Source organism: Pithys albifrons, chromosome 21, assembly GCF_047495875.1.
Source record: "Pithys albifrons albifrons isolate INPA30051 chromosome 21, PitAlb_v1, whole genome shotgun sequence".
Lineage (NCBI taxonomy): Eukaryota > Metazoa > Chordata > Aves > Passeriformes > Thamnophilidae > Pithys > Pithys albifrons.
Genome location: NC_092478.1, coordinates 3,596,569 through 3,609,149, shown reverse-complemented (window position 1 = coordinate 3,609,149; position 12,581 = coordinate 3,596,569). Strand labels below are relative to the sequence as shown.

The 12,581-nt window shown below is 48.4% G+C and overlaps 1 protein-coding gene across 5 annotated transcripts in view; it reads right to left on the bottom strand.

The window, feature by feature from the left end:
- DTX2 (deltex E3 ubiquitin ligase 2) overlaps positions 1-12,581 on the bottom strand; it is a 41,888-nt gene that overhangs the window by 4,675 nt on the left and 24,632 nt on the right. For 2 of the 5 annotated variants that reach the window (XM_071574776.1, XM_071574773.1), the window contains exons 4-5: positions 12,204-12,262; positions 5,183-5,314 (exon numbers count right to left, since the gene is read on the bottom strand). In XM_071574776.1, coding sequence (XP_071430877.1) covers positions 5,183-5,314; positions 12,204-12,262 — 191 coding nt within the window. Of the gene's footprint in view, positions 1-5,161; positions 5,315-12,203; positions 12,263-12,581 lie in introns of all 5 variants that reach the window. The other 3 variants (XM_071574774.1, XM_071574775.1, XM_071574772.1) reach the window with 2 other exon arrangements.

The following is a 12,581-nucleotide window of genomic DNA, read 5'->3' as shown; positions in this document are numbered from 1 at the left end:
AGCTTGGTGCTTCCTGTGCCTTAACCCAGGCTGAGTGTTTTGTGATGTTCCAGGCTGGCAAACACAGAGTGACACTTTCCACATATCAGCTGGAACCAGGCTCTGGTCTGCAACCACAGGACACCTTCCTGGTCACGTGGGAGATGGAGGCCTCAGTTTCTTCTGCTCTGGAAAGGACTCTGTGAGCAGGACTAGCTGCTACCCACCCTAACACCATCCAGCTCCACGATGACCACCATGTTCTCATCCCTGAAGATCTTGTGCTGCCTGCCAGACTGATGGCCAAGACCTCCTCCATCTGAGGTGTATTTTCCAGGTGCTTCTTTCTGAAGTGACCTCCTTGTCTCCTCTGGCTTTGGACTGGAGGAAGCAATGCCAAAAAGAGGCACAGACAAGGTGAAGACAGCGAGGGAAATGAGTGGAGAGGGTGTGTTACTGCAGCAGCAACACCTGCCTGGCACTTGGCAGAATGCCCCAGCTCACCTGCTCCCACCTGCACAGATCTGAGCAGCTTCAGAGCAGTTCACTTAGTTCAGGGTGGTGGGGGATACCCTTTTCTTGCAGCCCCTGGTGACTTTCCTTCTCTGTAGCAGCTCAGAAAAACAAAGAGAGAACTCATCCAAGAACTGGCCAGGCTCACTCAAATGAAATCAGTGAAAGGAGACAAAAAACCAGTGCAGAGTTGGGTAAGAGAGAGACAGGAAAGTTCTTGGGGTACAGCAGAGATGTTGAGCAAAGCACATGGCATTGCACCACCTCACCAGACAGGTAGAAAAGAGTGATGCAGCCCTCAGCCATCCTTAGGAAAGCCACACCTCATGGATTTGCACTGTGGCATCTCCAGTCTGTTCCTGTCACTTTGCTGTGACAATGCTCTGAGGCATTTAGAGCCACCAAGGCTGCCTGGAGAGAGAAAGGGCTGGGGAGCCCAGATGATTTAGAAAAAAATCTGTCCCCAGATGCAAGGATTTGAATGTCCAGGCCCAAAGAAGAGTTTTGATGCTGACAGCTTGGTTTCAGCAGGGGTAGCACATCCCAGCAGCACAAGGAGAGCCAGGAGGCAGCTGGGACCACGGCACGAGCCACGTATGCTCCCGCACATGAATCACTTCCTCACAGGACACTTTGCTCCATAGAGTGTTTGCCTCAGAGTCTTTGTTCTAGTCATCCCTTGGGATCATCAGAGTCTGTTCAGTCCCCAGAGTTTTCTGGATTCAAAAAAGGATTGGAAATGCAATAGCAGAATCGACTGATGCTGTTTATCACCAGCTGGCCAAGTGCTGTGCTATGGATTTATCCAGGATGCCAAAGAATGTTCACCATTCTTTCATTTACAAAGAGAGGAATATCAAATTGTTTTTAATGCTTCCCGTTCCTCCTTGTAGATAATAAGCTGCTTGCTGAAGCAAGGGCTTTCCTGGGCAACATTTAACAGATGTGTTTTGAAACCTTGCTTGGCAACCAAATGCTTGCAAGAGTAACATGTCTCCTTCTGTATCCCAAAATGAGCCATATGGTTTCCTGCAGACTCTTTTTGATATCCTCTGCAGGCCAGACATGGGTTGTTTCTAGTTATTGTCATGGACAGTCACACGGCTCCCATCACCTCTGTTCCCTGGACTTGCAAAGCCTGGATCTACCAGCCTCAACCCCTGGGAGGACTGTCGAGAAATGAGGAAGGTGAGAGGAGTTTGGTGTTAAAAACAGGATTCTTCACATTCAGCATTTCAGCAAGATAACCCAGTGACCAGGCTGCCCTGGTCAGAGCATCCCTGTTTCTGTAGCTTGTGTCCCTTCCCATGGGAACAATGAGCTCCCTCAAATCCAAGGGGGTTCCCCTACAGGTGCCACAGACTCAGCTGCAGACAGATAGACATATGGAGAGCAATCAGAGTCAGTAGGGATTAATATCCCTTGCCTGGCAAGGAAGGAGGAGAATGCTCATCTCCTCTCCCTCCTTACACCAACCCTCCACATGTGCCTGCCCACCCCAGAGAGGATGGATGCGCAGGCAAAACTCCTCAGCAGGTGGAAATGGGTGGTGATTCCACCATCCCAGAGGGTAACAAGTAGCACAGCAGACCTGAGCCAACACCTCCTCTTCAGTCCCATGGAGGTCCCTGTGAAGTCTGGAGAGGCCTGTAGTGGCCAGCTCCATGTCCAAGCAGCACAGCAGGGCTTGGAGAGAGTAAGAAAGCCTGTGACAGCAGTCAGGCCCCAGTCAGGGGTGCTGGCACAAGGCAGTGGCTGCAGCATCCCGAGGAAGCGCAGCGCAGTGCCAGCCAGCAGGAAGGCAGTGCCGATCCATCAGGAAGGCAGACGCTGCCCGGCCATGTGCCAGGATCACACAGAGCCTGCCTGGAGACTGTGGCTTCCCCGAGACTCACAGCACGTGTCTGTGCCAGAGACATCACTGCCAGAACAGCAACAATGGTAATGAGTTCTGACTAATTAGCGCCTCTGTTTAACAACCCCAGCTATCCGCCCAGCCGGCTGCAATTCCATCAGCGCTTCCTCAACCCGTGTGGGACCTGGACTGGCAGCAGCAGGAGGGAGGGAGAAGAGGCTCAGAGGGGCACACTGCACCCACCACCACCTGGTTGTACTTAGTGTGCTACTGGGCCTACTCCTGGATGCACAGCTCCTGCTCAAGATGCAAAATCCTATGATGTGAACCCATAACAAGGGGTGTGGGGAAAGACACAAAATGCAGAAATTCAGGGCACAAAATAGGCCCATTTCTGCCTGTTGGTAGCTTCAGGGTCTGTAAAAGCAAAGAGAAGAGTCTGGCCAAACGTCAGGCTCAGGACCTGCAGAACAATGTTCTTAAGCCTTAAGGGGTGTTGTACAAACCCAGCTGGTTCCTAGGAGGGACTGAGCATCCTCTGCACCCCAGGAGTGAGGCCCCCAGCAAAAGGAGATGCTGCTTTCTAAAACAAGAGAGGGATTTTAACAAACCAAACCGCTGAAAGGTCCCCCTTCTCATGGGTCAGTGGGGGAAAGGGCCAAGCTGGCAGTCTCCTCTTGCAGCATGAGGATGGCTGGGACAAATCCTGCCATGCCAAACAGAAGGAGCTATTCGATCCCTTCCCTCCTGCTGGTGTCCCCTCTCTGCTCCTCCGGAGGTGTCCCGGTCCCAGCAGGTGGCACTGGAGAGCTGGCAGGGAGGTGGCAGCTGCCCTGGGGCTGAGCCAGCTGCCTACACACCCTCGGGGCTGGTGCCAGCATTGCCCCAGCACAGCCTTTAGCCAAGGGCAGCCCAGCAGACACACAGGTGTGCTCCTAGTGCTGCATCCAGCACTGAGGAACTGGCATTTTATGGAAGAGGAGATGCTAAAGGGGTGCAAAACATCCAGCACAGCTACCCCTCTGCTTGCCCCTGGCAGACACTCAACACATTGTGCGTTGCTCTTATTCCCAGCCCACATCCCATCCTCCTCACTCCCCATTCCATGCTCTGCATTGTTGCTTTCCCCACCCCACTCCAAAGTCACAAGACACATCCTCCTGCTAATATCCCTTACAGCATCCTGGCTGTTGGCACCCACATTCCCTCTGTGCCAGGGAGAGTCAGATGCTGTGAGTAGTGCAGTGCTCAGGACCAACAGACCCCACAGAGGAGAAACCAGCAGCCAGCCAGGCTGCAGAGGAGCACAGCTGTGTGCCTGTGGCCACCCTGTGCCCTGAATACAGCTCTTTTGTGTCACTAACCAGCAGCAGGTGACCAGCACCAATGAAGGCCTAGCCCTGATGTTTTGGGCTCCTCGGAAGGGCTTGGCCTCCCCACAGATGTTTCAGCACTGTTTTCAGGGCATTCCCACCACTCAGCCCTTCTCCCTGGCTGTGGAGGGCTGCTTGGGTGCTGCTCATGCCAGGAGGGGAGCACCAGGAGCCACATTAGCCCAGCTGGCTCCACAGAGTGAGATCCTCATCCAGCCCCTCTGTCATCCACCTCCACTTGCTTCTTCTCCTTCACCTCCCATTTTCCTTTGCTCCTCTTGTTCTTCACTGCTTCTCCTGCCGCCCCTGCTTTCTCCTCCCCCTCCATCACACATCCTACTCCACATTTGCTCTCTCCCTCCTTCTCACAGCTCTCTCCATAATGCATTTCCACAAAATACCTCCCTCCTCATTTAAATTCTGTTTTCCTTCCTGCCTCCTTCAGATAACTTTGGACTTCACGGACTCCAAGCAGGGAGAAAAATGTACCAATAAACACCCTGGACAGGCAGGTGCCTCTTCCACTGCACCTCTGAGCTCTTCTCTTTCTTAAATGTATGCATCTCAGTGTTGAATGCTTCCCACCTCTGGTCTCCCCCTTTGCTAATCCAAAGGGGGACACACAGTAGCTTTGGGGGTGGTTGAGGTTGGCAAACAACCTCTAACAGCTACGTCAGGCTGGATTCACACCTACTCCTGCAGAGTCCCAGGGCTGCTACACAGATGGAATCCAGGCTCTAAACTGGGAGCCCACTGGCTCTTCAAAGGTGAGAGATGGCAGTGAGATAAGGAGAAATGAAGGCCCTACCCTAGGACTGGCTCAGCTCAGTAGGAGGGCTGACATAACCCACCCTTCCTGCCAAGGCACGTTCACCTGAGACCACTCCACTCCACTCCCTTCCAGCCCAGACAAGAGGTGGAGAGCATAAATCCCCTGCAATGTGACCCAGAAAGCCCAGCATGACTCAGTGGTCAGCTGGTCTGGCAGATCCTTGTCATCCCATGACTCAATCATGACAAGCATGGCTTACAAACAAACATTCTCTTCAGAGCACATATGGATTCAATGCTCTCCTTGACAATCCCTCAGCTCTCAGAGTTGTTCCACCAGTGACTCAGAAGGTCCTGGTATGTGGACACTCAGGGCTCCCCAAGAGGGTGCAGCAGGACCACAGGGGAGTCTGACATGCAGAGAGAACAGAGTTGCTCCAACTTTAATTACAGATGGAAACAAGCAGACCTACCACAGGATCACACCTAATTTATCATCTTATTTTACAGCCTGTCAGAGATGGTGCAGGTCAGGGGAGACGTGTCCTGCTGGGATGAACATCATCAGTCAAACTAGAAGAGCCAAGAGGGCAGAGGGAGAGACGAGAGGAAAGGAAGGAGGCAAAACAAGTGCAGAGAGATAAAGAGAAGGAGACGGAAGCAAATATACCAGAGTTTGAGCAGGAACTACCTTTCTTGGACACTTTCCTCCCCTCCTTAACTGAGCTGTGTTTTTTAGTGGCCTTATGGGTGCTGGCAGCTTGCGGCACACGGGTGAGGTGCACGGGGAGTCCGGCGGCTGACATCAGAATAGCCGTCATGCCTACAGTGGGTACGAGATCAACATGCAGGAAGGAAACAATGGGGAAACACATTCATTAAAAAAAATTAACCTTTTAAAGAAAAGAAAAAAAATAAAAAAGATAAAATAAAACAAAACCCAAGCCCTTGATTCAGAGGACATAAAACATCGGAGAGGCAACAGGGTTGGAGTCAGCACAAGGACAGGATCCAGAGGTTTTCAGAGGTAGCAAATTAAAGGAGGGGAGTGTGGGCACACATCTTGTCCATGATCCTCTGTGCTGGTGTGTGTGAACAGGATCTTCCTCTTTGCCTTGGCTTTAGGACTCCTCAAGCACTGAGTGTGCTGAGTTCCCCCGCTCACCAGACCCCTGGAAGCGGCATTGAAGGATGAGGAGCATCACTGGTATCCCCTAAAGGTCCTGCTTAGCTGCTCCACCTAAAGCTACACATTTCAACAGCATCACACCAAAACAATCCCCAGAGTGCAGCTGAACTGCCTTCAAACCTGGGGCAGGAGCTGCCCCACTCACCCCACACTCTCTCCTCCTTGGCACTCCAGCTTTCCCTTGTGCTCCCAGCTGGATGCAATCCTCGCCCTCCCCCATCTCAGCCAGCTGTATCCATGGGATGCAGTTTGATAAAGCTAATGAATCATTAAAAAGGACAGCCATTCCCTGAAGGTAAAATTGGCACACAGACAGCTACAGGACTGATCATGCTGATCCAAGGTGATGTTTGCCTGTGAAATGCAGGCTGGTTACAAATCATAACATTTCCAAGGTACCATACTGCTCCCACACTTACATCCAACACCTGCTTTTGATTTCCCAAGAGCAACTTCCCACCTGCAACATACAGCATTAGAACTAAGAAAAAAACAACAAAAAATTGCTTATAGTTGCAAACCAACAGCAGAAAACCTAAAAGTCAGCATTTCCCCAAAATTCACCTCTGTTGACAGGCCACACAAACCACATCCTAGTGCTGTGGCCATTCCTCCCAGCATCCTCCCATGCTTAGTAATGCATGGCCAAAGCTGACATGGCCAAAGATTTTATTTTTGCAGGCCTCTATTTGGCTGGGTTGGGAAAGGAAGATTCTAGAGCATGTTTGTCCAGGACAAAAATGAGGCACCTTGGCCACACATGGCTGAAAATTGAGTTTATGAGAGGAAGCACCAACTTTGTATGCAAGTGGTAAGGTCATTTTCTGCCTCAAATATGCAACCAGTCAAGAATCTGCATCCTGTGACTAGAAATCCCCTGTGCAAAGCCTGTGTGAGTGCCCCACATGCAGCAACACTCCTACACAGTGCCAACCACCCTTTGTGCCTCCTTCTCCTAAGGTCCAAGCACAGGAAGTATTTCAGAAGCTCTTCAAATCCTTTCCTGATACAGAAGTTGAATATTTTTACTAAAATTTTCCCATCTAAGCACCAAAAGACAGACAAAAGGGGTTGCACAACACACAGAGAGGGGCACAAATGGAGGAAGTTGTTTCTCCAGGGGTACCCAAGAACTTCTGGCAGTGCTGGTCTGGCCACAAGACCAGGCTACCCAATGGATGGTGAAACTTCCAAATGGAAATAGATCTGAGGTGCTGCAGGGCCAGAGGAAGATCTTCAAAGCATACAAAGACTGAGTTAGTACCCCTTATCCTACTGACTGCATTGGGCCCTTCCCAGCAGGCACAGCCAAAGAGAACCCATCAGATCCAGCAATTTCACCACCAAAATAACTTCTCTTATATCCTGAACTAAAGACCACAAGGCTATTGCATGCTCTCAACCCTGGTCCAAGCCAGCAGTCCTCTATTTCCAGGGAGCCTTAAGGAAGAGTTTAAATGTTCCTCTAACAAAAGCTACTTGTTTTTCCTGTGAGATGACTGAGCACCTGAAGCCCAGCAGCACCAAAGCTGCCACCTACACATGCACCAGGCAGTCCTCTCCCCTTCCAGCAGGTTAAAGGAGAGCTAAAGGCATTCCCAAAAGAGCAGCACCAACTCACTCTAATGATTAGAGAGCCTGGAGGAACAACATTTTTGAGAACTATGAGGATGCTGCTCCTGCCACAGCTGGGGAGAGATTGTCTCAGTCTGACCCCACTGAGGCTGCAAAATGCAACTCCCAGAATTGGTGCAGAAACTGAAGTTAAAGTTGTCTCTAAAAAAACGCTGTTTCTAAGCAGTGCAATAGCAGTGATTGCACAGACTGACATTTGAAAAGCTAGTCCAAAGACTAACAGGGATTATCACCACCCACGCACAGCTGACTGATAGGCAAATGCAAAATTAATGTGTTCTTCTGAAGAGATCAATACTGTCTTGCTAACATTAGCATGCAGAGCCTATTAAAAAAAAAAAGAGAGAGAACACAGCAGAAACAGAGGCTGAACAACCAGCTTCAGACTCTCAATGTCACAGGGCAACATGTTGCCTTCAAAAATCAGACCAAGCAAAGAGCATGAGCCACAGAGCTTCAGGTGAGTTCAGCAACCCTCTAACACAGCCCCTCTTCTACCTGGAATAGCAGGTCCAAAACTGCCTGCCAGCATCATGAATCATCACCAAAATAGCCCAACATTTGTTCCACAAACATTTTGGGTTTTGGTCTTTTTTTGCTGTGGGTTTTTTTTTTTGTTTGTTTTGTTTGGTTTGTTTGTTGTTGTTTTTTTGTTTGTTTTTTTTAAGCTGCAAACCCACCCACAACTCCACACAGACATACAGCATGGGGCAAACATGGGATCAGGAGAATTACCCCAGCCCAATGTTCTCCAAATCTTAAACTGGTCAAGAAAAGGTGAAAGTGGGAAATTATTTTTTTTTTGGTCAATTTTTCACCTTGTGCTGCCTTCAAAGAAACATGCAATGAATCTGTGCATCACTGAATGCAGAGATCAAGAGAGCATCCAAAAAGGGGATGTTCTGGTGCCACTCTTCTGGCTCATCTCTAACCCCAGCACCAAGGTCTCCTCTGAAGTTCTAACACAACACTGGAAATCTCAGCATTACCAATCCTCCCACAGGTTTGGTGACAGAATCCCCAGTAAGGGATCTGCTCTGACCCTGGCCTTAGATGGAAGTGTGCACTCGTATAAAGTGCCAAAACAACACACAGACCTCACATCTGCAGATGGAGTCTTCAATTTCAACTCACAGCCTGTTGGAGGCATCCATGGAGTTATGTCAGGAGCAAGTGTAGCTCTAGACCTGAATAAAATCTCACTGAATACACAAGGGGCAAGTTACAACACGACAAACTTGCCCAGACCAAGACTGGTTTGGAAACAATGTGTTCTTGTGAGAGTTCCTGCTGCTTCCAGGCTCTCAAGCCCAGGAGCCTGAAAAACATTATTTAATATGTTCACACTTTCCATTGGATCTGGGTTGGTTTCTTCCCTGCCAGGACTGAGGAGACAAAGCTTTGTGGAACACTCTTTGGCATCTGATCTGCTGTGAACACCTGCAATAACCACACTCAGAACTGCCTTCTTTTTGCCCAAAGCATCTATTTGGCCAGAAATACAACATTAGTGACTCCTTGGAGTAAAATTATTTTCACTGCAGCCATGACAACATCCACCAGCTTTTCTCAGCCTGCTGTGTAAATAATGGACTTTTGTAATACCCTGTGCAGAAGCTGAGCATGGGTAAAGCACCTTGACATAATGCAATGAGTGTTGGGGACACACTTACTCACATCCAGCCCAACATGCCCCTCTGGTCACCAGCTCTGGCTACTGACCTGCCTTTGCAGAGCCCTCAGATTGGTACAGGACAGAGCTTACCTTCAAATAACAAGATCTCAGAAAAGCATTGCTAATTTGTACAACTATACCCACCAGCAACATCATTATGCTTAGTATGTTCCCAAATGCCTGAGCTCCAGGAATTGTGTGAATGAGAAATACTCCTTTTTATTTAACAAGAAGCTCATTTCCAGCCTTCATCTTAAAAACAGTACTAGAAGGGCCTTTACATGAGCACCTTGCCCACCCCTCAAGCCCTCAGGCACACCAGCTAAACTCCATTATTCCCAAGAGATGTTAGTCCAGCAGATCCCTAAACATCAACACCGTGGTTAAACAGTTTGCTCAGACCTCTCTTCTGGCTTCTCACTGTACCAACCAAATACAGGGAAAAGAGAAAGCTTGAGAGAAAAGTTTCCACATGCACTTTGAAGTATTAAAATAGCAGAAAGCAAGGAAAAAGAAATTATGGGGTTTTGTACAAAGCATGGTTTTAAAGTCAGCTTCATGATTTCTGAGATCCCAAGTGGTGCTTTCAGAAGATGTGGAGTTGACAGTGTTGCAAATCCCTGGCTCAGACCCCCAGGCACTCATCACACAAATGAAACCCAGTCTCTCATTCAGACCCACAGGATTCCTCATCTCCTGTTTATCCACCAGAAGTTCCCTCTGCATCCAAGAGATGAACCTGCAGCATTTCTCAAGATCACCCATGAGATTCAGGGGTTTTATCTTTCCAGCTTCAAACCAGAGCCAAAGCTGCTGAGGCACCCAGGGATGGAGACCAAGGGCTGTGAGACTTCTGGACATGTTTCCCAAAATAGAACTTCCTTCATTCACATCCAAAACTTCCCTTTCCCTCACAATATCAGAGCCCTAGAAACCCCAACCATTTCCATTGATGCTGAAGGAAACAGTCATGCAGTGGGGACTGGAGGAATAAGAGGGGCCCAGATTTTGCCAGAGAATAACCTGAGCAATGAGTAACATGCACACCATCAGCAGGATTTTAAATATGAACAAAATACCTCTTCCCAGAAAAGGTTTTAGACACAGAGAGAACAGCATAGTAGGGAAGAAGGTGTCCCTAAAGACCCAGTCAATTAATATTTCAATACAACGATTGCTTTTTACCAGAACTCCACTGCTTGCTTTTCACCAGAAATATCCCCAGAGACTTATTTTCCTGCTGCTTCCTAATTAACTTGTATTAATCTTTCCTCTGCTTCTATGTGACTTTGAGGACAGACTCAAATTCAGATTTCCCTCCTCCCTTGCACCTCTGAGGTGTGTCCTTCTTGCAGAAGGCAGCACAGTGACCATCAAAGCATGCCCTGTGAAGACCTGGATCTGAAGGAGATACCAGCCCCAGGGACTTGCTTCTACACTGACCACACTCAGCTCTGCACTCCTCTGCACCTCAGTGTGTACTGTGGGGAGTTAAAGAGTAAGAAAATGAATAATTATTCCCTCTTTTGCATCCCCAGCCTGCAACAAGAGAGATATCAATTAGAAGCGTAACCATTTAATTGCATTAAATGGTGCAAATGGCTTATTTTACTGAGCTTTCCTGCAGCCTCTTCCATCTAAATGTGGCACTGCGTGGCATAAATGGACCATGTGCATTCACTTCTTCCAAATCCACAGTGGGTGAGTTGTACTTGGAGAGTTAACAGCAAAAAGACAGCCTGGATTCACCGGGGCTCTTGAGTTCTCTGCTGTATTTACCTTTCTGTGATTAAGTACCCTCATTACACAGTCAGTGCTAACAGCCAGGGGATGAAATCCAGAGCTGCCATGAGTAAGGGGTAGTTCTGCTCAGGTAGGGGAGGTCTGAGCTTGACTCCACACCTCGTTTCCACAGTGATTTGCTAAGAGGAGACATGGGCTGCATGCTGTCAGAGGACACCACTGTTAGTCTTCATGCAGTGCCAGTTTAGCTACAGAGACACTCACAAAACAATTTTATGACTCTGCTAACATTAGATGACTGAAAACATCAATCCTGGGGACCATTTTTAGGCAGGGTAAAGCCTGGCATTCTAGGAGAGACCAAATACCATCACCTTTACTGGAATAAAGTGGTAAATATTGTCTTGAAGAGCAAGAATGTCTCTGCTTGCTCACAAGCAAAGTTTGGTGTCCCAGGAGCCAATAACATCCACAGACCATACATAGACAAGACTCAGAGGAAGAAAAAGGTTAACAGATATATGATAGTGCCTGAAATGGACACAAAAAAAAGACAAGCAACCAGAAAATACCAGACACCAGGTCTTTTCCACTCCTCTACCTCAGGCTACCACATCATGATATCCATGTGTGCATGTACAGTCAGGGTCAGTACAGAGACCACCTGTGCTCTGGGCAGAGCACCCCAAACCCCCAGCACCACCACACCAGGCCCCCACGGGCTGGCACTGAGGCAAAGCAGAGCAAAGGTGCCAATGGCACAGCCAGGCTTCCAATGAAAGCTGCAAGCACGAATTGTCTTTTCCAAGGCAATGACATTTCACCTTTAACAGGCAGATCTACTCTGAAAAGAAGCATTGAAAACAGGCACTTTCATCCCTCCCAGACACAGTCCTCAGTATTCTTAGCACTGTGTGCACAAGTTTGGATAACAAGCCAACCTGTATTCTGCTGCTACAGCAGACAATGTCTGATTCAACTTCTCTCTCCCATTTTCCCAGGACAAGGCATCACAATTCTCTTTAAGCTAAAGACCACCTGTGCTTTTTTAATAAAACCACATTAAAAAAAGTCACATGAAAAACCATACACAATCTCACACTCCTCTTCCCCTTGACTTCAAAAAAAGCAGGCAATAGCAACTTTTTCCACATGCCCTTTTCTTTGCTACTTGCTCATGCACGTGCACACAGATGAATAGTCATGCCTCAAATAATCCCATTCATTTTAAAAGCCTCAGAACAAGCACTAATGAGAAAAAAAGAGTTACTAAGGTTTATCCATCCCATTCTCCCCCAAATTTGCCCTCTTTGCTTTTCTGAAAGGTCTCTGAGTCTCAAACATTAAATACCAGCAACACTTCTGACTCTTCCTGAAATCCAACAAAGGGAAATAAGTGCTACAGAAAGGCAAACTTCTCATTCCCCTAATCCTAAGGGCTGAGCAAGTAAAGCAGAGGAGGATGCTTACCTGCCAGAGCCTGGTTCACCCTACTGGGTTTGGGCATCTTCACAGGCAGGTTTGGGGTACTGGAGAGAGAAAAGAAAAATGGACAAGTTCAACTACACACAACAACCAGTAACAAAAAACCGGTAGGAAAACTCCTGAGTGTCAGGGCCCTGCATATATTAACAAGGATTAATTGCTCAGATGAGCCCCAGCTGGGACCCCCACCCATGCACCCTTCTCCCATTAGTCCAGAGCTCTCTCCTAGGTTTATTTAACTCCAAGATGTGGTTCACAGCTATCCTGTATGTAGCTGTCTCCAGCCCTATCTCCTCCTAGGTGGATGCTGGCCCTGACTCATCCCTTCCTCCTGCTGGACCCTGCTCTGATCCTGTGATGTAC